This window comes from Sitodiplosis mosellana, unplaced genomic scaffold (genome assembly GCF_009176505.1).
Source record: "Sitodiplosis mosellana isolate CC-2019 unplaced genomic scaffold, AAFC_SMos_1.0 Smas_scaffold_1, whole genome shotgun sequence".
Taxonomy (NCBI): Eukaryota; Metazoa; Arthropoda; class Insecta; order Diptera; family Cecidomyiidae; genus Sitodiplosis; species Sitodiplosis mosellana.
This window is the reverse complement of record NW_022595244.1, coordinates 17,918,305-17,944,034: the sequence shown is the minus strand read 5'-3', so window position 1 is coordinate 17,944,034 and position 25,730 is coordinate 17,918,305. Positions and strand designations below refer to the sequence as shown.

Genomic DNA, 25,730 nt, shown 5'->3' with positions numbered 1-25,730 from the left:
AACTTTTTATTTGATGTTCAAAAACGTGACATCGAGATGGCACCACTTGGAGCCAGCAGTATAGTTTCCTATCGTTTTTGAACGAACAAAAAAAAAAATGCAGCTTTATTTATCTCCAGTCATCGAAACGGCGAAGCGAGACAAAGAAAACATCTAAATTAAACTGTTTTACATTTCAAACAATTGAAATCAAACCTGAATATCCATATATGTTACAAAAGACCATGTTCAAAGGTAACCGAAGTTAAACATATAACTTCGTATTTGACACAACATGAAGATATTGACGTCACAAATACACGCATACACCAACACAAAAGTGTAGTGATTTTATGACGAGCATGGCGCTAGTACATAACCTACCGACGCACACACACAGCGATATGGCTGCTTTCTAAAATGTTCATACATTCTAATAAGCAGTAGTATTGACGTTCAGGTTTGTCAAATAGTAAAAGTAATTGCGAAGGAGAGCTCACAAGAGACGTCACGTCGTCTTTTTTTCTCTTCAAACAATCGGGGAAAATTACAGACACACAGTGAAAATAAAGACGAAAAATACGAAGCATTTTCTTTTTGGTTTAATATTTTCGTATTCCACGAACAAAACCCGTCGCACAATTTCATCGTGCAAAGACAATTTTGTTTTTTGAATCACATACGCCGAAGAAGGGAATTTCTCTGCACCATTTTTTTTCATCCATCCATCGATTCATCGAACAAGAGGCATAACACGAAGCATAAGTGGAATTGTTATCAAATTAGTTGCCCCAGTTTGTGTTCTAAGTGGTTAAATTTTCACATACAAAACGCAATTGAGTCCATTTATTTTGTGTTAGAATATTAGGTTTTTTGTTTTTGCATTTTCTTGCCAATTTTTTTTTTCTGTGCGAATTTTTGTGCTACGAAGAAAGAAACAAATTGTTCCAAACGATTTCATTCCTGATTTGAGTTATACACATAAATATATGCGTTGTTATTTTCTGTTCCAACAACATGGGGTTAAGCGCTTTTAAATTATTTTTGATTGGTCTGGCTGTGTTGCTGTCATGCAATTTGGTGCTGTCATTTACGACACCCGAAAAACAAGATTTTCTCAACGAGCAACCACATTACCACAGCGAAGAAGAAATGCTGGACTTTATGGCGCATTTAGCGAAAAAGTATCCAACGCTTGCGAAGGTTCATTCAATTGGCAGTTCGATAGAAGGACGCGATTTAGCAGTTATTGAAATCAGCAGCAATGTTGGGCGTCGTGATTTACTCAAGCCAATGTTCAAATATGTGGCAAACATGCATGGGTATGATGGAATGTTACAGTTTACATTTTATTAAAAAAAAATTTGTCCAAAATGGCTTCGAGTACCGTTATTGACAGTGATTTAGTACATGTTGATTGTAATATCGTGAAACTAAAAATGACATTGAACCCGAAATGAAGTGTTATTTTTTTTTCTTCGGAAATATGTTATCAGTTTTGATTTATAAATCAACACTAACAAAGTTCACTTTTTCCGACATGTTTCTAGTGATGAGACGGTTGGACGTGAAATGCTCATCTATTTGGCACAATATTTACTGGACAATTATCATATTTTGCCGGAAATCACGAATCTGGTGGACAGCACCGACATATTTTTAATGCCTTCGATGAATCCAGATGGCTTCAATCGGTCAAAGGTTCGTATCAATTCCGAATGTATTTTGCGCCCACGTAAATTATAGATTTTTTTTTGGTTGTATCATCACACACACACTTCGTGGTACTGCTGCTCGTTATCCAATTGTAGTTCATTTGCCGCTGTGTATGTATGTATTACGTCTGTACGCAATAGACCGAGCGATTTAGATAATTTTTGTGTTGGATAAAAACTACATGATTTAATGATTAACACCTTTTATTAGATTGATATTGGTGTAAAGCAAAGCAAACGTATTTACAATATGCTATCTCTGATATTTGTGTGTTGTTCCGTGAATTTAAATTTCTCCTACTCGTAGAATCGACAGCGCGCCAACGTAGACTGCACTCATTCGTGCAAAGTCCTTGAAAATATTTTATCGCTTTAAGTTTATCAAACGGGTATTCGTTGCCAACGTCAAAACAAGTTTTATTCCATACAGAAAATCTCATCAATTCCAATCAATATGTTTTTTCTCCATATGTCCTGCTTTCGTTTCACACTTCAATGAATTCGTGTTCATATCAAACAACAATTCAAGTTTATTGAACTGCCCAATCTTGCTCATTTTGTTGCAAGTGTAATGGAAACATTTTTTTTTTGTTACTCTGTATTCGGTAAAAGATGCTTGAATTTTTTAAGCATATTACGTCCAAAACAGTTCATTTCGTTCGATGTTTGCATATGTTTTCGTCAGATATAGCACGCAAATCCATCACGACTGGCCAACGTATGTGCATCAACGTGCTTGTATTGATTATACATATTATATACACATGTGTGGGATTCAATTATACGCAACATAATGTTCTACATTAAACATTCGCTACTTTCTCATTTGATGACTATGTCTATGAACGGTTGTATATATTTCATCAGTTTGTAATATTGAACCAAATGAAAACATTTTATGAGCGTCAGAAAATTGATTGAAATGCAAATCAATTGTCGATGTTTATTAAGCTAAATGGGAATTTTATTCGACATAAAATCGATTCCATATCAAAGATATAATTTTTATAAAAAGAGTGTTTATTTTTCTCTGCGGTGCTGTTTCAATTTCAAAATATTTACATGTACTTATTTCATTCCAAAAAATGCACAACAGTAGCGAGTGTTTTCAAAGTGGCAATATAAAATGAAGGTAGCCTATTGTTGTGTGCACAGCTGGCAGTCGGTATTCAAATGGCGTTCAACTACTTAAGGCCGTAATAACTATTGTTTGTTGCCATTTCTTTCAAATGGGAAATTTTTTGAATTTGCGTACAAAAATATGAATGATTCGCGCGTTGATGGGTAAACAACGAATGAATGAGTGAATAAAAGCAGAAAGTCCGGCATTGAACGATATCAGTGCGTCATGTGTTCATATATGAGTAAAACGGTATACAAACCTTTCTCTGCTTATCACTTATTCAAGAGAGCTCTTCGTGGCTTACGATTGTTGTGAGGATATTTTAATTATATGCGATTGAACTTCCTTCAAATGAATTTTTTTTCTTTATTGAATAAATTTTTGTCATACGGCAATCAATAAAAAATTGTTGTTCAATTTTTGTTTCAGTGTCTTTACATTTTTCTTGCATTTCCCAACCCGATTATCAAGTCAACCGCCAATCCTCTCGATTTTGGAGCAGATCACTGTGACTAGATAATTAAGATGCAACTTCTTATCACAATTTTATTCACAGATTGTTTACAATTTACATTATACTTATTGTTCAATTCATATTCCATTCCACAAGATTCGCTTACAGCTCAGTGAATTGAATTTAATGGATTGGTGTTCCTAAGCATCCACAAAAATGAAAAATAATTTAAACTATCATTGGTGTGTAACTCAATGATGCCGATCATTGCAAATACAAGGTTCTCGTGTCGAATGTGGTATAAATAGGTGTGATATGACGAAACGACTTCCAGCCTCAATTCACTTCTCTATCTATAAGAAAAGCACTAAAATGAAGATAAACCTCCATTAGCTAATGAATGAAAACAGAGTTTTGATTGCAACAGATTATGGATTATACAAATGCTTCGTGGTTGCAGCAAGAAAATTGTTTTCTCAATGAATAAGATTTGATTTGACTTTATATAATTGAGAAGCATCTGTTAGCACAGAGTTAATTTTATAGCCATTCGCAGAGAGTGGTGTTTAATGCGTCATTCCTTTGACACACCTACGCAGAACATCACATCGGCATATGACGCTAATATCTCATCCCTCTCAACAAAATGGATGTTACAATCCATTCGAGATAGCACTAAATATAATTTTATGCTGAATTTTAAAAGGTTTCTTATTGGGATTTTTTCAGGAAGGATTATGTGAATCGCGCGAAAGATATGTTGGCCGTGGCAACGCGCTAAATGTTGACCTGAACCGTGATTTTCCAGATCGTTTCGAGTCATCATTGGTCCAGCGTCTTAAGCAGAACCAACCCGAAACAGTGGCGATGATGAAGTGGATCGTTTCTTTGCCATTCGTTTTGTCGGCTAATCTGCATGTAAGCAATTGGAGTGATTGAATATATCTTTCGACTTATTTTTTTAATTAATGAATTTTTTTTCTTTTTCTTTTTTATCTGTGTGATGATTTACGGGGACAAAGGGAGGAGCAGTAGTAGCAAGTTACCCATACGATAACTCAATGTAATTATTTTACTCATTGTTACGTTTGCTCACCTTTTGTTATCTATCCGTATTTACTCTGTTGATGTTCCATTTCGAACAGTCATCATAACGAGTGCTGCAATGACAGTCCAACGCCCGATGATGCAATGTTCCGCACTTTGGCTTTGGTCTATTCGAAAAATCATCCAACCATGCGAACTGGACACAATTGTGAGGAAGTTTTCCCAGACGGTATTACGAATGGCGCTCACTGGTATGAGCTCAACGGTGGCATGCAAGATTTTAACTACGTCAATTCGAATTGTTTTGATCTCACATTGGAGTTGTCATGCTGTAAATTTCCCAACGCATCCGAATTGCCAAGTGAATGGGCAAAGAACAAGCGTAGCTTGATCGAATACATAAAAATGATTCACCAAGGGATCAAAGGTATTGTTACCGATCACAATGGCTATCCTTTGACAGACATGGAAGTTCTGGTCGAAGGTTTGGAAACGAAACCAGTTCGTACAACTAGACGTGGCGAATTTTGGCGCTTGCTTCTACCAGGAACTTATAACGTTCAAGTGGTCGGCTTTGGGTAAGTCCATTTGGAGTGCTTGCGGTGCTAAAGGCTAAACGAACTAAACTTTCTTTTTTTCGCAGCTATGAGCCCAGCTCGATTCAGCAAGTCACCGTGGTTGATCATCAACCAACCATACTGAACTTTAGCATGTCACCAGCACCAGCGGCTATCGAAGGTATTTATTAACGAATACAAATCTGTTTTATTGACAAGACTACTTATGTTAACTGTTGAATGTATTGAAATGGAACTTTTCTTTTTGGTTTTTTTTTCTTTCTTGATCTTTCTTTTTTAGTTTTCGATTTAACGCCAAAATTTGCATTTGACTAAGCGTTAACTGCCTATCACACTAATCAATTCAAAGCAAATTTACTGACACAATATCATTCTCTTTTGAACTGAAAGCATACGAACAAATTATTGTTATAGAAATGGTTTATTTTTGGGGAAATTTTACAAATATTCTTATACTTTAAATTCGATTTTTTCATTACAATTTGTTTTCGTTTTCATTGTTTTAATTTCATTTTTCATTTTGTATTTTGGTCGCCTAAACTGTGTTTAATTCAAGTGGTTTTTTTACTAACAATTTTGATGGATAGCATTTGGCAAGAAGTGAACTGGAAGCAGATTAACGAAGGATTACCAAAGTAGAAAATATGATTGAATCATATTCGTCTGCCATAAAAACAATAAGTATAATGGATCAAAGTCTACGATTTGAAATGTCAAAGTTCAACAAGCACTTCTTCAAACCGTTTTTTATTGATGTAAATTTCTCGATAATAAAAAAAAAGTCACTACGAAGAATCTCTTACACCGAAAAAGTGATGAATGCTGATTTATTTCACAAACATTTGCGAGTCAAAACAAAAATATTTTACAAGTTGTAGCATACATTTTACCAATAGTTTTGTGCATTTCGTTATGATTTCATGGAAAGTTACCGTCGATTCAATGGATTTTCCAAAGGATCATGCTGCTGTACGTCCGTATCTATATCGCTTCATTTTTAAATGCGTTGCAAATGGCATTGAATTTAAAACTATATTAATGAAGCAGGCGTATTTTTACACAGTCTTCAATTACTCCATTTAACCATGTTACCGATTCAATTAGATACGCGATAATAGTCCCACGTGAATAAACCGCCATTGAAATAAGAACAGCACGCGTTAATGCATAGAGACGTTAATGAACAATACACATTTTTTTCCATCCACATAGACTGTATCCGTCGCGCTTTTCATATTGAATTAAGTTCTATATTTGTGTTTTGTGGTGAAAGCATACGTAATTAGATTGCTATCGCATGGTGTGGTTATCCAACTTGCTGCTGATCTCATGGCTTATTATTAAATGCTGTATCAGTTTTAAAGCTCTTTTTCCATGGCATCGCTTTTCTATTAAATTTAAATCTCACTATAAGACCATAATAAGAATGCAAGCAAGACAACTCTTTTAACACAGATTTCTTTATTTCCAATCCATCATGAACAACTCTACAGGATTTAATTCAGCGACGCAAAATTCACCACTTCAATTACTCATTGTGATGACTGTAATTCCAATGTACTTATTTTTTACAATTCAAACTTTGGGTTGGGCATTCCATTTTTGACTGCTCTAGCTTTAGTCTATCATTATTTTTCTCTCTTTTTTGCATTTTCATTTTCGTTTGAAGTTTATTTTCAATTATAAGCTATAGACCAAAATGCAGGGTTCATTTGGGCTTAGGTTTTTCACTTCTCAGAAGGATTTTCGAAAATGAAAATGTCAGGCATAAACAATTGTATATAATTTGTAGATTTTGGGGTTAAAACAACAATTAATACAACCCACAATATATTAACAATGAATTTTTGGCAATAGATTTTGTAATAAAAAAATACAATATTATAAAACACAAAGCCCCGATAAATAATCATACTATACGGAGGGAGGGAAGGTAGGAAGGAAATAATCCAACCTATGGTTGGAATATTGAACACAACCACACACACATGTTAAATTATTAACAAATTAGGTTTACAAAATTTATTGACAACATTTTTGTATGGTCGGAATGTTTCTTTCCTTCGTTCTCTCAGAGTACCATGACTCTAGTCGAAACGATGAGTCTCCTTTCATTGAAAAAAAGAAAAATGCGATTGAATGATTCTTACGGAATCCATCCCAAAATGTTACTTCATGAATTATGTTAACATTACAAAAGTTATTCTTTTAAAATTTGCACAATTTTATTTTTGTTAAATATTTGAAACATATAACCACCAGCAAAAAATCTTTTGCATTAATTTGGCAAACAGATCGCCCAATACAGATCTACTCTATACTAAAAATAATAATTGTATATATACCAACAGAATGAGAAAATGGCAAATATCGAAAATTTGATAAATCGAACAGAATTCTTTCCTTGAATCAACTGACAAAATGGATCAAATAAAAAATTATTTGTCATCATGTTGACAATTAAAACACAGAAATTCAACAATTTTTTTTCTGAAAAAAAAACTGTAATATTCAACAACAGTTAAAGTTTACATTCAAAATGACACTATCTTTGCAGTGATTTGATATATGGAAATTCCAAAATTGAAAGAAAAATTATAAAATAACCAGAAATAATAAAATTATTTTATATAACTAAAGTTTGCAGATTTGATATTAAAAAAAAAGTACATAAAATCAGTGATTTCTAATTTGATTTGAAGACATATAAGTCAAACTTTGAACAATCTTTTTTTATTACAACATTTTATAATATAATAATTTTCCGAATCATGCCGAGTCAAAGATGGCGCTTAGCATATTTCTTCCCCGAAACTCTGACTTGTTTAAATGTCAAATCAAATCTTAAATCAATGATCTAAATTAAAACATTTCGAATAAATTTATTTAAATTTGATGTCAATCTATAACCTAATTCAAACATTTTTATTGTATACATAATAACTGATGGCATTCGATTGTTAAGCTCAAAACTGCAATTATTCTAAAAAGAAAAACAAACAAAAAAGCTGTTTGATTGAACTAGAATTTCGAATCATCAAATTTCTGATCATGAAGAATTTTCTCGAAGAGTCTCTTAAACTGGATAATTTGATATAAATTCGATGGTTCGAAATCATTTCACGGATTAACATTTAATATTTCACAGTAAAATTGGTTCTTATATTGAAATCTGGTTCAGCACAAATGGTACAATATATCAGAGAAAAATAAATAGAAATCCCAAAAACCACTCACATTTGTTTTATTGAAATTACTCTATTCTCAAAATCAATATATTGCGGGTGATAAAGATGAACTAAACTCACGTAAATCGTAAGATCATTCTGTATGCATATTCAATTAACGTATTTCATGTTGTTGCTACGCTTTGTATGTATAAAAAAAAAGACGTATGTAATCTGTTTGGCACAAAACTAACCAATGGATATGCCATATGAATATTTTATCATTATTTAATGTATTCAATGTTGTAATTTGCATGCTCTAATTCGCATTTGTGTGAATTTTGTCACGAGTCAATATTTTTTCGCAAATTAATTTTTCGAAAGCGTCACTTTTGTTCAGCAATGGATAATTTTCTATTTGATCCATTTTTTTTTTTGCAAGAAAATATATGTCAATGAATGTAAATAAATGTAAACTGTTTAAATTGATTGGTACGAGATATGAAAAACATGCCTTTTCACACTCTAAATAAACTGTTGCAGTCACTGTTTTTTCTTTGTCTTAAATGGTTTTTACGTAACACATTTTATTTATTTGTTTGTTTATTTTTTTATTTAAGGAAATTATTTGCACCCAAAGACAATACGCTCAAACACGGGAGAGCATGAGCATGGATTTATTTTACCCGTTGAATTCAAACACCATAATTATGAAAAAATGGAAAGGTAATCGTTTGCATATAAGCTTCGAATGTAAATGTGATTTAATTTTTGTTCGCTTCAATTTTCAGAGTTTTGCATGATTTGGCAAATAAGTATCCAAACATAACGCGGCTCTATTCAATCGGTAAAAGTGTTCAGGGTCGTAAGCTGTATGTGCTTGAAGTAGCCAAATATCCCGGCGAACATCGTTTCGGAATTCCAGAGTTTAAATATGTGGCGAATATGCACGGAAACGAGGTTAATCACGTGAGGATACACAGAAAATGAACAAAAGGTTAATCTTTTTTTTCTCTTTCAATCTCAGGTTGTTGGTCGCGAGCTACTGCTTTTGCTAGCAAAATATTTATGCGAGAACTATAAAATTGATAATCGAATCACAAATTTGATTGAGACGACACGTATTCATTTGCTGCCCAGCATGAATCCAGATGGCTATGAACTATCTGTGGAGGGCGATGCGAGATCATCGGTCGGTCGGAAAAATACAAATAATATCGATTTGAACAGAAATTTCCCGGACCAGTATGGAACGAATGAATTCAATCGAAATACACAACCGGAAACACTAGCAATAATGGAATGGTAAGTCACATCACACACCCAAATCTAAAACGAAATGTTTTCTTCCAACACATTTTTATAACATTTCATTTTTAAACGGCAACATTTTGAGATTTCTAATATTGTTTTTTTTTTCTTCGTTTTCACAGGACGAAATCGCTGCCATTCGTTTTGTCTGCCAACTTGCATGTAAGTAGTCGATAATCTATGAACTATTATCGGAATAATGGAAATGACTTTTCATTCATAAAACTTGTATTCCCATAAATTAATATCCAAAAAGGGAGGATCATTGGTAGCTAATATACCCTACGATGATTCGGTCAAAGATTTTCAACCGGGACACAATGAACGAACCGTACCAAATTTGACACCAGATAATTTGTTGTTTGAACATCTGGCTAGGGTATACTCGAATGCCCATAAATCCATGCATTTAGCGCCAAAGTGTCCAATGTTTAACGAGAAATTTGAAAATGGCATCACCAATGGAGCTGCTTGGTAATTTTAAATTTGTCACCGTACATTTTCATATACATAATATACGGGGCCTTTTTTTTCCTGAACCCTGAAATTATATTTCATATAAATTTTTTATTATTTTTTCTTGGTACAGGTACAGTGTAACAGGTGGAATGCAAGATTGGAATTACGTTTTTGCTGATGTATTTGAAATCACGTTGGAAGTTGGTTGCACGAAATATCCAATGGAAAGAGATCTACGAGATTATTGGGACGACAATCAGGAGGCTCTTATTCAATACATTGAACAAGTACATCAAGGTGTATTCGGATATGTTAAGAGTTCGATTGGAAAACCGATCGAAAATGCTGCCATCATAATAAATAACAATACACACGTCTCATATACATGGAAAACGGGTGAATTCTGGAGATTACTACTACCAGGCCGATACAATATCACTATCGAAGCTGAAGGTTTTGAATCTCATTCAGAAGAAATTGTGATTACTGAACAAGATAAAGTGCTGCGATACGATGTGAGCCTCATGCATGATGATCCACAACATTGGTCGTCCGCATACGACTACAGAATTATGGATAATATCATCAATACAAAGTAAGACGCTTTAAAAATGTCTTTTGTCAAACTTAGGACATCTTGTTGACATAAAAAAAATTGTTAACTCATTGACTTCTGATTCTAGTTATCACACTGACGAACAAATCAAGCGAAGATTTGCAGAAATCGAGAGCAAACACATAACGATTGCCAAGTTCGAAGCCAACGAAAATGAGATATCCATGTCATTTCCATCGTTAACTGTAACAGCAGATGTAAGAACATTGTTCGCCCAACACGAAGAAAAGTGGTTTTTCTAACGAAATATTCCCATTTTCCAGATCGGTTCCCCGGAAGAGACAAAGCTGCACATTTTGGTTCTGGGCTCATTTTTTGATACTTCACCCCTTGGACGAGAATTGACTCTAAATTTGGCGCGACACGTCATTGAAGGTTATAAAATACAGGAGCCGCCATATATTCGTTTGCTAAGCAATTCAGTGTTGCACTTTGTTCCATTCACCGACAGTTTTGAATTTATTCTCGGTCAGTATTCAAGCAACACAAGTGTATGCGATCCAATTATCCGTGAAGAATTTGCTGATCGCCTCCTAAGTCCGGAGTTTAACAAGAAGAAATCGGCATTTTTGAATATGTTGGAATCAAATCGATTCGATCTGGCGATGACATTTTCGGCTGGCGGTTTTGAAATTCAAAGTCCACGCACAGACGATCCCAACTCTATATTTGCGAAATCAGCGATTAAAATGGCCGAATTCCGACTAAGAGAAACATACCAAGAATGTGCACTCAATCCGCTTCGCATTCATCAGACATCAACATTACAGAAAATCACACAGTTCCTTCTGAGTTCCTACAAACTTCCATTGTACTCGATTCAAGTGAGCTGCTGCAAAATGCCACCGCACAAGACGATAGCGGATATTTGGCGGCACACCATACACAAAGCTCTCAATTTCTTGAAGCTAACCGAAACAGGTGTCAAAGGATCGATCCGAGATGTTCAAGGTGCTCCGCTTAGGCAATCGATCATAACGGTTGTAGGCACCGGTTTAACGATACCAGTTACAAAGAATATGGCCTATTTCCGGGTCATTTTGCCAGCCGGCCAATATGATCTGCAAATCAATAACAATGAAACTGGAATCCAAACGGTACCCATCAACTTGTCCGAAGGACAAATAATTGATCTGGGAAATATTCTACTCGCAGCGAAAAAAGCGGCTAAATATCACCAAACAATGGCTCAAAATATTGGAAAAGCTGAAGTCAAAGCCATTCTCGGCGGTAAATTGTCGGGTGTGGTTTTGGATGAACGAAATCATCCGATCAAGGGGGCACAAGTTTATCTGCTTGACTCAAAAGAGAAAATCATGAATACGAGTGATGGGATGGGTAAATTTCAACTTTCCGAAACGCCATTCGGAACGGTCACTCTTAGGGTGGTTGCCTATGGTCACGAAAGTGCTACTAGGTTTGTCAACCCAAAGCATATTCAATTAAGAGTTGAATTTAATTTTGTTAATTCTTTTTTCGTAGGAAAATCATGGTGAATACTACCATATCTGCTGTACCAATCGTGCTGCGTTTGGCTATCGACGAAAGTGTGATGGGACTACCACGACTAGCCTTCGTCCTTGTGTTCGGCTGCATCGGAGTTCTGACCGTTGGATTTATCGCTCTGATGATTACATGCTGCTCGCAACGGAGGAAGGACAAGAATTATTATAGCTTCTCATTACTCTCACAAAAGCCTGAGCAACGAAAACTTTTTGAAGACGACGATGAGGATGTTGATGAAACGGAACTATTCCGCACACCGATCAAAAGTACATTCACATATTAAATAATGAAAAACAGAAATGAAAAATATTAATGTTATTTCTATAATAAAATGTAGGTAAATTACAACCATACTACGATGACGATAGAGAGCCAATAATGGAGACTGACGAAATGGATTCGGAAGAAGACATAATAATGGTCAGCAATCCAAATAAACACGAATACCATGACTAAATCTACTAAAAAAGAAGAAGAAGAAGAAGAAGAAGAAGAATGGGGTTGTGCTAAAGCATTTGAAATTGGCATTTATATTCGAAACCAAAATTTCATCCACATGCTAGACAATCAGATACAATTTATTTAGCATTCGAACTAGGACTGCGAATAATTCCACATACATGTACATTCATCGATCAATCGATAACTACTAAGTACTACAGTTGAAGCATAGAAAAACATTTAGAGCTTGTGGAAATGGAGTTTTATTGTAATTTACAATTTGTAAATTGTTCAAACAAACAATTAAAAAATGTAGATAGATTGCGGTAGTTGTGATGTTAGATGTTACAAATTGACATAATAAGTAACGCTGCCGTTATGTTCCGACCGCAAAATATTAGTTTATTTTACTAAATGACATTTTAATGAATTTGAATGGCCTTCCGAAATAACAAACAACAAAAATTTTGACTAGTATAAACTATAAATTGTGAAACCAAAATTTAAATCAAATTTATTGAAAGTGTATTTTTGTTGATTTGTCAACACAGAATTTAGTGGCTGAAACCATATATATATATTTAGATGAATTCCGTATAGAAGAAAATTGCTGAAACTTAAAATGGATTAGACTTAGGACCAAAAACAAAAATAATATCATGTTATACACAGTGGTCGATGCTAATGCACATCGACGAAAACACTTCGATAGCTTCCTCTCCCCAAATCCCAATTCTAAACAGAAAAAACTAGAGTACAAAACACATAAACTTCTAAATTCTAAATACATAGAAATATAACCAACACACTTTTGAATAATACCACATAATATTACTCTATCTACTATGAAGACCATTGAAACAAACCGACAAAAAATCAAAAGAGAAAAGATAACGACGAAAAGAAGGAAAACACTTGTTTCAGTTACATTTTGAATTCTACTGCTTACGATAAACACTGAATATGGCTCGAGTTCACACAACCTCAGGCCGAATGAAGCTCCATTGTAAAATGAGGAAAACAACAACAAGAACAACATATCGGTGCATTTCAGTCTTAAGCGAAATAATTAATACATTCTCATTGTGTCGACCATTTTCCGTCCGATGAAATTTTACCATAAAAGTCAATCTCCAATCATCCAATGAATAATTCGCTTGAGTGATATTTCCATTGGTTCTCTGTTTTTTTGTTTGTTCAAAAATGAACAAAATTCTGGTATATTTATTTTATTTGTTAATTTGTTCTCCCTTTTTCTACCTCGCTAACTCGAAATATAATTTAGTTTTATATTACGTTCTCGTCGTTTTGTAATAAAAAGAAAAAAAACGCCAAATGTGATATCTAATTAAGAAAATGTATAAAATAATTTCACCCTTCGGATGGATTGCCGACGAATTTTAAGCGAAAGAGAATAAACCACTTGCGAGTTTTGCGACCACAAACAGACACTCAACACATACACGAACACGGACACGAACACAAACATCATGTACAAGCTATAACATACAATTTTTAGTTCACATTCCATTTGTTGGATGAATGGTGTTTTATGAAGTTCCATAAGTTAAATTTTAAAAATTTAGTGATTTAATCGAATTTCTAAATGCTGTATGCAAGACATACACACACCCACACACATACACACAAAAAAAAACTGTAAAAAGTCAAATAAAATCATTGATTTCCTTTTATAAGCATTTGTTCATTTTATTCCTTCAGAATGAAGAAGTGGCAATTTGTTGCCACAACAGACTCGAGCGGGTTAACGCAATTAATTCTTCAAAAGCAGCAGCAGCAGCATATTGAGTCAACCGGCACATCTGTTTACCTTTTCGAATGTATTGTGTGTAAATATGTCAGAACGTGAGATATTCTAGTACCACAATCATCATCTCGTGTAGTGCGCGCTAACAAAAGTATACATCCACAAAGCCGTAACGTTGAATGCCTCAAAGTGCGAACGGGAAGAACAAAACGAAATGGATATATAACGAGAAGAAAAAAGATAAAAATAATTGACGGTTGCCGTCACGATGTACGAAAGAGAGGATAATATTTGCATGATTTGCGTTTGCGCATGATTTCTAACGAAACTTCGGACAATCATTTATGTGTCTCTTTCATTCTGCCAGTATCGTTTGTCGCACTTGCACGCAGTTTTCGGTTAGGTGAAAAATTCATTTTTTGAAATAAAAGAAACAAAAAAAAAACGAGCAAAGCAGTGGAGAAAAAATAGAATTTTCAGCAAAAATACGAATTCTGTCAATAGCAAATTCGAGTGTTAACATATTTAAAACATCTGTTTTTACATTGATTACGTGGAATTTCAAACAGAACCGTCAATTGAATTGTGTGAAATTTTTTTTTCATTAACCGTGCTCGGCATTAACCGTGTTGGATCATAGTCACTTATTGATTTTTCGTCAGTATCGCAGTGTGTGAAGTGTTAAAATTCCAACGAAATTCAATACGAACCACCGAGAATTTTTAGCGGCTAATTAAGATATTAGTTCGCTTGGAGTTCAAAGACAATATTCAAATATTGTGCTCAGAGTTAGTGACGATATAATCAAGATCCACTTTCAAATCCCCGAAATTATTTTTGTTGCTGTTTCTAGTGTCGTGTAATGGCGTTTTTGCGTTCAGTTACCCGCTGTAATCAATCGCTAGCAGTTTCAAGAAAGTTCTCGTCATCGATTCAGCGGTCGGGTGTTCAGCGAAAAGGCAATATCTTTGCAACGTTGAACAATGCAACATTTTCACGGGCTGAGCTACTGGCATGCCAGAAGTATTACTTTGATTTGAGACGCGACATCAATACATCGAGCCATGATAACGAGCAAAAAACATCAATGTCTACGCTGGCCGCCACCAAAACCCCATTCTCGTCGGCTGACAGTGCTTCGAACGATTCAAAGCAACCGCAACGTGATCCACTAGATGTTAGCTTCAACGATCCGATAGCTGCGTTCAAAAGCAAGACAACATGGGAATTGATTCGCGCCTACTTTGTGTATTTAATGTGCTCGTCTGAGTATCTCGTTGAGAATAACATGAAGGTAATGAATGGAATATGGAAAATGAATAATAATTCATCCGGACCATCATCGTATCGTTTTGGCTGTAAATGTCTTTTATTTTTATACTGATACATCGTCGTGCTAATGCGAATGGAAATTTTCGGAAGCAATTCCATCGATGACAGGGCGCTTCAGTCAGTGCGAAAAATATTGCGCATGTAAAAATATTACCATGTTAGCCGAGCTGAAGTCATATATTACGTAATCGCATAATGGTGTCTGTGAAAATCCAAAGTCGGTTATTTTGGGAAGTGTGCCGAAATGAGACAATCGATTTTATGCAACGATTCCTATTATTCTTACAAACTTTGAAAGTGTTGCCAAGCCACATTCAAAACTGTCACGCATCCCATTACATCAAAGATGTTTCCGTTGAAACATCACAACCTTACTTCCGAATTCTCGATTGAATGAGAAAACACTCTTTGATTTAATGAAAAACAGCCTGTTTACACTGTAGTGTATTCGAAAATTTTGGCTCTTAACGCATATTTTTCGTATGATTTTCGCTTAGCATGTGGTCTATAAGTAAAGCAGAACAAGTAGTCAGAGCTCCTGTAATTTTTATTTATAGCTTGTTTCAGAGCTAAAAGAGCAAACAATGTAGTGAGAGGAGGAAAAGAAATTGTAATCATGTCACGAGATAAACTGAGATAATGGCAAAGATGTAAATTCAGAAGTCACGGTTTTGTATTGATTCCATTCCAGAGTGGGATATTACGCATTTGGAACAGTTTTTTTTTTCTGTCTGAATTCTGAATTCACACTCCTCGATGCTATAATTATCACCTGCTTGAAATTAAAATTTAAAATGAGAATCATCCACACCTGATACACCTATTGCCAAATTCAATACAGTAACAAAAGACAAATTCGTCTTGATTTCCTAGTTGAGATTATCAAAGTAACTTATTTGCCGAAGTAAATATTTGACGAGAAAAATAAAAACGTTGGATTCAACAAGATTTACAATCAAATTATCATTATATAATGACAGTAAAAAAGCGTGCTTCGAAACAATTTTTGAACGAATCCTATTATATAAATCGTTAGGAAAATTTTCGTGTTTTGCTTTGGTTGCCATTTATTATAATTCTGCACATAGAACTCGTCATTGATTGCTTTCGTGATACAAAAACGTCAAAACTATAGATTTTGGTTGAATTAAAACAAAGTATGAGTTTCTAGTTATGTGTATGCGTGTTCGTGCGATTGGATGAAACGATAAATAACCGAAGAATAAACAGTTTTTGCTTGTACAAACACATTCACACAATGACTCAGATGTGAAAATGACAAATGAATAAAAAGAAACAATCGAAAGCATACCGCAGCCGTACCTTCTCAATCAATCTATTCTAATTCGTTTCAATTCAACCATAGAAACAATAAATTCTTTTATCACGTGTCTTAGCAATTTTATGCATTCATTTTTGCATTTTGGCTCTATTTTGAAGGAAAAAATAATTGTGCGTTGTTTTTCAAATCAAATTATTCTACTTCCGAGAGCCACAATACGTGATCACAAATGTGTCATATCTAAACCGAAATTAAATATAGACCATATTTACTACATTCCATATGACATTTCCGTACCTTAGAAACAAGGCCCAAAACCATGCTTCATTTTATTCATCGAAATATAAATGCTTTATCAACTGGTATGACTTGTCGGGCTCTCATCCTTTTGATAGGAATTTTCTTGAATAAATTACTCATACACGCATACAATCGAGACAAATCTTAACAAACACAATGACAGCTGCACGAGGCACGCGGTTCTGCGCATGTGGGTGAAATGGTTTACAACACATTTAGACGGCTCCTAAGCTGTATTACATATACCATCTCATGTTCATGGTAGTACATACACACCAGCTAAACCATAATTCGGTGTATATTGTGTTAAGACGAGAGCGAAAACGAGCTTTTGTGCGAATGCAACAAAAAAAACCCACCGCATTAAATTGATATATGAAGCACAAGCAAAACGACTAGACGTTTGTTTAAGACGTATAATTTATATTGGGCTGCAAACCCATTTTCCCTTTATCACAGAGAAAACATGCAACAAACGCGTTGCAAATTTTTGCCCGCACCTTTATGATTGCAATAAAATGGTTGGAACTTTGTACATGATATGGAATAATTATTATTACTGAAGTACCGGTGTTGTCTTTTTTCTGCCCATATATGTATATAACCTTGCTTCTGATTTTGCGTGAATTAATGGCACTTAATATAGTTAAGTCTGTTAATGGAGTTTGTGAGACTAATTGACTTTCTCAAATGATATGCACACCGGTAATATAAATGAGGCGACATCGATAACAACTGAGTTGAACGAATCAACCACAAACAGAAGAAAAAGAAGATTATGAGCGAGCGAGTGAGCAATACCGATGCGCGATGAATCTGTTTACATGGTGTGTGATTAATTGAGTCACTCACGGTGAATTTGAATTGGCAACAAACCCAAACTTTTCTATCAAAACCAATGAACAAGATTTGTATTCCGTGCACGTAAGTCAAACGTATGCAAACGTATCGTATCGCTCTCAGCAGACGGGTATCGATGTGCGAAAGCCGGTCAACGCTTGAATGAAACAGATGCTGCGACGCGCACAACAGAAGCAACGAAGAAACAGCGAAGCATGATCCGTTGTTAAAACACAAACGGTTGAGTTTTATCAGCCGCATACAGACACTGTGAATCAACGTGAACGCAAGTGTGAACGACGAAGCACGTGTTAAACGTAGAAACCGTTTACACTGACAACGGCTTTGAAGTGTGCGTCGTAGCAGTTTATGTGTTATGGCATCGATTACCGTTTCGTCGTGCCAAGCGAAAAAAAATTGCCCAAATCTTTGAACTGATTTTTGTTCAAATTGTAGCTCGCGACAAAATGATCAGTTGTTACATCAATGGAATTTGACTCCACTAAAAATTCAAATATAAAGAGACCGATCAAATGTATTAGGCACCGAATGGAATGCGAAGTTAATGGAACAGCTTGCCGCATATAAATCAAAATGGAATATTTCATTTCCATCGCGGATATTTCTAGTGGATTTGAATATTCTGATGAAGACGCTCACTTTGGCCGTCGTGGGCACAAGAAAAAATGTGTTATGGCTCAAATAAATAAGTCACACTCATTTGTGCATGTATTTGTGCATCGAGGGTAAAGAACAAACACGTTAAAAATATCCAAACGTTTGTAGTCATGTGATGTGTGAAAAAAAAACAAGAATAAACACGTTACGCTATAATAAGCGGTTGTGGGTTAAAGTCCAAATAAGTCGTCACCCCAGCTATTTTCATTTCACTCAACTCTTTTGTAACAATCGCCTGCAATGAAAATTCGTCAAACAGCTGACGCGTTTTGTTTGTGGTTGATATAAACAAAACGGTTGATTAATTGACATTTCCAAGTGTGATTGCCAAGACAGCACTTTGACGACTTCGAAATAATTAGTTGTTGCTTATGGGGATAGAATGAAAACAAATTCGATTTTCTATGGATTGTCAGAGTAGTTTGATTCGAAGCGTAAACTTTCATTTTCCATTCAAATGGAAATTTCTGAATTGACGCAAAACTATCCAACAGTGTTTTTTTTCATTTTTATTGACACAAAAAATAACAACAATTCCAATTTAGATAATGCGCATGGTACAAGCAATAATAGGTCAACGATTATTTGCCGCAATAATGAAACATACATTCTACGGTCATTTCGTGGCCGGCGAAGATCAGTATAAAATAATACCGTGCGTTGAGAGGTAATTTTTCTTTTTATTTACAACCGATTTTTAATCAAAGAACCCTTTTTCTCTCTTTTCTTTCTGTCGCGCGACTTTTGTATAAATATCGACCTCCAAATAAATGGATTGACCGCGAAAATCTTTGAATTTAAAACCGAAACAAATTGCCAATTCAACAACAACACAAAAATGACTTAAATAGCTATTGAAAATATCGAAAGCGATTTTCGGCGAAAAACTTTTCGGTTTGATAATGAAGGCAACTTTCTACGGCCACTTTGTTGCTGGTGAGGATCGCCACAAAATCGTACCGACTCTTGAAAGGTTAATTCGTCTATAATATTTTGCTGTTTTGCAATGAATTTGTTTTTTTTTATTTCCTTTTTCATCCCGGTGCCTTGTTACGTTTATGTCATGAGTTGTGTCAGTTTCAATCGAAATTAATTTTCATTATTTAGTCGCACCACTCATACTTTCCATTTACTAACGGCTTCTTTGGTTGATTCAAAATGGGAATTTCAAATTTTAATTTATTAATTGCATTTATTCAATGTTTACGCTAAGTGTAGCTTGTCCCACTTTCGAATTTTTTTTTTCTCGAAAAATTCAGTAGTTCCTACTACGCACAATATTCTATTTTAAACGAAATTCAATTACCATTGTCCTTGCTTGCTTCAACGTTTCGAATTCGATGTGACAACGTTTTTTTTAAAATTAAATTATAATTGAATTTTCAGGCTTCGTTCGTTTGGAGTTAAGCCCATTCTTGACTATTCGGTTGAAGAGGATTTATCACAGGAAGAAGCTGAGCAACGTGAAGTTGAGTGAGTACCAAGTTTTGTATTTGACACGGTTTGAAAATCAATTTTGTTGCTGCTCCCCTTTTGTGCTCCCACATCAATAGAAGCTATCCATTGTGAAGAGAAAAAAAAAAACAAAATCGAAATATTCAATCAGTCCCCGATTAGAAGCGACCGCTTTAGAAAGAAAAATCGATAATGTTCACTATGATGTTCATTCTCATTCGTTTCCATTCCGTGATCTAATATTCAATGAAAATTCGTTGATTTTGGTATTCTAGTTCAACATCCAAATGTCTTCAACAAAACGTCGATAAAATTTCAAAGCGTAAAATCAATTTTACTCAATCAACTGCTGAAAATGCTGTTGTCTGGTGAGAAGTCAGATATATTTCTATCTCTCATCACTCACACCCACCACACACACACACACACACGAACAATTAAAAAAAAAGATCTAATATCCAAAGGAGTAGAAATAGCAACCCAATGATGTGACAAATATGTATATCCCATTCACTTGTAAGACTTCATATTCATTATTTCGTTGCAGTGCATCAACATCTTCAGCAACTGCACCGAGTGATGCCTCCAATTTACCGCAGTATACGGTTGACAAAACCTTTGCCGATCGACGTTTCAAAGTGAAGAGCGCTCGAACCTACTTCTACTTGAATGAAGCCACTTGCGAACGAAACATGGAGATTTTCATTAAATGCTTAGAAGCTGTGTCAGGTAAATTTAGAAATTGCATACATATTATATCAATCCAACCACCCACCCACTATGAACGGTTTTTTTTTTTTCAAATAGAATTTCGAATCATTTATTTGCTCTTTATTTCTATTTCATTTATTCTTATGGTATTTTGGAATTTGTCTACTTTGCCTTTACAATTTGGTTTTAAAAATTTGATCATAACGAAACAGACACCATCTTTGAGAAGTAAAACATTGTCTTTTCCAAATTCTTTAAAGATTCATTTGCGTCAAAATAATACATTTTGAAACACGAATCAGTGTCCATAGGGAAATATGAGTCGGTACTCGTATTTATCAAATGAATCTTTATCATTTTTTTCTTGTTTTATTAAACACTTAAAGTATGACACATTGTATATGCTAGTAAAATAGTCTCTCTCTATTTGGATGAAAAATTTCCAGCTCATTTAATTTATCTCATGTTGTTTTTTTTTATTCATTTTGTATTTTCTACTTCTTTGTGTGTAAAAAAAATGGGAATATTTTGGTGCTGCTTCGAATGAATCAAATTCGATCGCCGCTGGCCCTCTCTTGTTGCAACTCGCTTGAACTATTTCTATCAAACATGCTACTAATCAATCGAACAAACAAACAAACAATTTAAACTAAACTTTCATAATTTTTGAAGTGTATGATTCTAAATTGCCAAACAGGTGTAGCGGCGGTAAGACCTAACTAATGATTCCTTTTTGCTTGTTTTGTATTTGCTTTGGTGTCCATACTGTATTGTATTACAGATGTGTTTGACATTTATTTTGATGTAGTCATTATCGTAGCATGAAGCTCATAGTTTTGTACGCAATTAGTATTACATGTATAGATTACCACAAGATAATTTCAGAACAAGTCATGAATTGTTATCATTCTCATTTTAAGGCGCCACATTTGGAACGGGAATTACAGCCATCAAGCTAACAGCCCTTGGACGACCACAGTTGCTCGTGAGTATTTCCCTACATTATTATGTACAAAAAACTGAACGCCATTTATTATGATTTCTAACACAAATGATTGTTCGCTCGTTACACACAGTTGCAATTGTCGGAGGTAATTATGCAAACGCGTCAGTATATGATGGATATGGTCGGCGGCCATGGTTAGTATCCAAATGCGAACATTTCATCACTTACGTCACATAACTGATACATGTTGATTTACATTACAGGTAATGTGATGTCGCATCACAAAACGATTAAGGATCTCGAGCAGTATTATTCAAAAGTGGGCGATAATAAGGATGTAAAGAATTTTTTGAAAAATATTACATCAGACAAAGAAGGGTAAAACGGGCATGATCCAGCGATTCTCATATTATAGTGATGTGATTTTGGATTTTTATTTTCCCGTTGCAGAATTTTGCATTTATTCCCATGGTCAGGTATTGTGAATGAGGATAGTCAATTGTCCGACACGTTCAGAGTGCCGGATCCAAAGACCGGTCAAATGCGGCGACTTATTTCTCAAATTCCACCCAATGAAGAGGAAATGTTCAGGAATATGATTCGCAGAGTCAACACGATTGTGAAGGTTTGAAAAATATTGATAAACAATATCTCTATATAATAGTAAACAAATGCTCATTTTGATTGTTTTCCTATTCACGGTTTTAGGCTGCCGAAGATTTGGATGTCCGCATTATGATCGATGCTGAACAAACCTACTTCCAACCGGCCATATCGCGTATCACCTTGGAAATGATGCGAAAATACAACACCAAAAAGGCCATTGTTTTCAATACGTATCAATGCTACCTGAAAGAGGCATTCAATGAGGTAAAAAAAAAATCCCCGAAGTCAATGTCGTTGTCTTTTGTTTCTATTTCCTTTTCCTTCACAACAGGTTTGCATGGATTTGGAGCAATCGAAACGGCAAAACTTTTATTTTGGTGCGAAATTGGTGCGCGGAGCGTACATGGAACAGGAACGTGAAAGAGCTGCAGCTCTTGGCTACACTGATCCAATCAATCCAAACTACGAAGCAACCACCGAGATGTATCACAAAACATTGACCGAGTGCTTGCGTCGAATTAAGCTCCTAAAAGACAAGGGCGAAGATGCCAAGAAAATCGGCATTATGGTGGCCTCACACAATGAAGACACGGTGCGGTTTGCCATCGAAAAAATGAAGGAAATCGGCATATCACCGGAAGACAAAGTCATTTGCTTCGGTCAATTGCTTGGAATGTGTGACTACATCACAATGCCACTTGGTAATATGATTAAATAGAACAAATTAAATAGTCGGAAATAATAATGATAAAATTTGGGTTCAAATTCAGGTCAAGCTGGTTATTCTGCATACAAGTACATCCCATATGGTCCTGTTCACGAAGTTCTACCGTATTTATCACGACGTGCTCAAGAAAACAAAGGCGTTCTGAAGAAGATTCAGAAAGAGAAACGACTTTTACGTTCGGAGATCACGCGTCGACTTTTCAAGGGTGAATTATTCTACAAGCCAAACGGCAAATACGTACCGATCTAAGCGCGCGCACACATACATTCTCTCATATTGTTCCTCCATCCATCACAATATTCATAAGCAATGTAATCGGAACTGAGACAAATCTTCGCGCAACGGCACACAACAAGCACATACAAACACACACCAACCAACCAAAACTACGAAATGTACTCAATTAACTATTGAAACTAAGAAGAAAAAAAAAACAAATTTTAAATGTTTTGAGAAATTTATAAAAAAAAAACCAACAATTGCAACACACATTAAAAGTTCGTTGAAGATTTTAAAATGCGACGACAAGAGAAGAAGAGTATAGTTGAGAAAAGAGCAAAACGGCCGATAAAATTGCTATTTTAGAATCTCTTTTAGCGCATTTCGCAAACGACGAAAAATTGGAATCGCCCGTTAAATTTTCAACTCTGTTTTCTTGAAAATGGCGCATATCGTTGGCTGAAAAAAGATTTTCAACAACATATTGGAATGTGTATCTCGTTTGTTTTTAGTGAACGAAAAAAAAGAACGAAAAATCAAGATGTTATTCCTTTTCAATTATTATTTTAATATTTCAAGTATTTATAACATAATTTTACGGTATGTGATTTTATTTAATTTTCGATTTAAGTGGAAACAAACAAATAGCAACAAATTCTGTCCAGCGAATTTGTTCTTTCACAATATTGTTCTCCTCGGTTCTCACAAACGAAAGAAGAAGAAAAAAAAACCGTACTTAAATTTAATTTATTCGATTTGCATTGATAATTTTCGTGATCGCGCGATTCGCACAGCCAGATAGGAATTCATTACAACAAAACCAAAATTACATTGAATGTTTTATGTCCATGTTAAAAAAACAAGAAACAAGAAAATGAAAACAAATTGCAATTTATAACGATTATACTAGTTGTGATGTCATGATCAAAATGAAAAAAAATTTGACTGTACATTGACTTGATTGAAATATATGAACTGTTAAAGTGAGGTAAAACATTCGAATTGTTCAATGACACAACAGATGGTTTACAATCAATATATTACTGTGGCCTGTTCCCAAGGGAAGAGGAGAAAAACAAAAAACAAAATAAAATTCTCGAATTTGTTTATCGACAAACAAATATCAATGAGTGTCTGTGCTTTTTTGTCGCTTTGTACAGGTCAATTTATGTAATCGTAAAATTGCAGAATTCTGATTTAGCCATGCGTTTGAGAGTTGAATTTGTTAAACAAACAAAAAATAATACAAAGTGCGTTCAACATGTTCTATTACGATTTAACCATTCTAAATGTATTTTCGTTGAAATGAGTGATCATGCAGTTTCGAGTATTATTAGCTGAAAGAATATTCAAACAAAATCTTTTTGAAATCAAATAGTCCATATTCGTAATTGTAAAAGAGTAAAACAACAAAAAAAACACATACACGCAACACAAGCACACAGTAAAGTATCTAGACAGAAATTTGACTTTCGGATTCGTATAGTGTAGGTTCTACACGCAATCGGTGCAAGGAACGTTGTGATCCTCGTTGTAATGACCGGAACGAAGCAATCGAAATTTGCAAAAGTCACCACATCCACAGAAGACGATAACAAAATATCTTGATATAAAAAGACATCTTAGAACTGTAATCTGAAGATTAGCTAAAGTTGAATGACAATAAATTATTATGTAACAATATTTTACTATCTTTCATTCCAATACTCACCGTTTACTTTCAGCTTGGCGAGAGAAATCAAACACAACACAAAGTTTTATGCTTTTAATGCATTAGTTTGTCATACAGACTTCCACCAACTTTATTTGTTTCTTTTCGCCATAAAACTCAGAAATTCTTTCCAATTAACAACTTATTCCTTTTTCGGGTACACCAAAACACTCACCCCAAGTAGTGTTAATACTGTAGACAGGTTAGTGAACTTTTTTTTTAGACAATTGACTAGACATTTTGGAGCCTTTTCACATTTTGATTTGATGATAATAATGAAAACTCATTCAATAACTTTGCATTTATAATGTTATGATATGTTGCACTTTCTGTTACATATTCAATGTAATTTCCTGTCCACTTTTCATTAGAAAATTCCCAGTTGAGTTTTCTACTCGAAGAATCTACTGGAGTATGGTAGGTATTTAGTGCAATAATCGACATTCCGACTGAGAAAATATGATCAACGTTAAAGCCTTGAAAGGCTTGAAAGAATGTTTCGCTCCTCAAAGACTAATAAATTGTTGTTCGTTTATAATAATTATTGTTACGAACAATATTGGGTAAAACTAAATAACGGTAAATTTTTGTTTTCGGATGCTGCAACACGATTTCATATAAATTCATATAATAACGCTCATCCGTTCAAAGGCTCTTCTATCCATTTATTAAAATACTTGTTTTTTTTATTTTGCGATACCTATAATCTGACAATATTGTTACTTTTAACGAACACTTTAACATCTATATAACTATTCG

At 34.6% G+C, this 25,730-nt stretch overlaps 2 protein-coding genes across 4 annotated transcripts; both read left to right on the top strand.

Annotated features, from left to right (window-relative positions):
• Positions 1 to 354: 354 nt before the first annotated feature.
• LOC129564901 (carboxypeptidase D) lies at positions 355 to 13,222 on the top strand. The gene is made up of 16 exons (XM_055439158.1): positions 355 to 1,301; positions 1,530 to 1,680; positions 4,001 to 4,189; positions 4,294 to 4,334; positions 4,417 to 4,896; positions 4,962 to 5,056; positions 8,684 to 8,789; positions 8,855 to 9,023; positions 9,091 to 9,368; positions 9,497 to 9,536; positions 9,631 to 9,848; positions 9,964 to 10,428; positions 10,517 to 10,646; positions 10,713 to 11,866; positions 11,932 to 12,221; positions 12,293 to 13,222. The coding sequence occupies exons 1-16, from the start codon at positions 997 to 999 to the stop codon at positions 12,409 to 12,411; spliced, it is 4,230 nt and encodes a 1,409-aa protein (XP_055295133.1). The 5' UTR covers positions 355 to 996; the 3' UTR covers positions 12,412 to 13,222.
• A 1,265-nt stretch (positions 13,223 to 14,487) lies between these two features.
• Positions 14,488 to 24,943, top strand: LOC129565008 (proline dehydrogenase 1, mitochondrial). Of its 3 annotated transcripts, none has more exons than XM_055439308.1 (12): positions 14,488 to 14,952; positions 15,018 to 15,458; positions 19,142 to 19,263; positions 19,983 to 20,069; positions 20,599 to 20,780; positions 21,683 to 21,747; positions 21,839 to 21,902; positions 21,972 to 22,086; positions 22,159 to 22,333; positions 22,417 to 22,578; positions 22,646 to 23,015; positions 23,085 to 24,943. In XM_055439308.1, exons 2-12 carry the CDS (start codon positions 15,027 to 15,029, stop codon positions 23,288 to 23,290), a joined length of 1,980 nt encoding a protein of 659 aa, XP_055295283.1. In that variant the 5' UTR covers positions 14,488 to 14,952; positions 15,018 to 15,026; the 3' UTR covers positions 23,291 to 24,943. The 3 variants fall into 3 exon arrangements, with proteins under 3 accessions (XP_055295283.1, XP_055295272.1, XP_055295294.1); XM_055439297.1 differs by lacking the exon at positions 19,142 to 19,263 and adding an exon at positions 19,448 to 19,569 and having other exon boundaries at positions 14,490 to 14,952; XM_055439319.1 differs by lacking the exons at positions 14,488 to 14,952; positions 15,018 to 15,458; positions 19,142 to 19,263; positions 19,983 to 20,069; positions 20,599 to 20,780 and adding an exon at positions 21,038 to 21,470.
• The last annotated feature ends 787 nt before the right edge of the window (positions 24,944 to 25,730 follow it).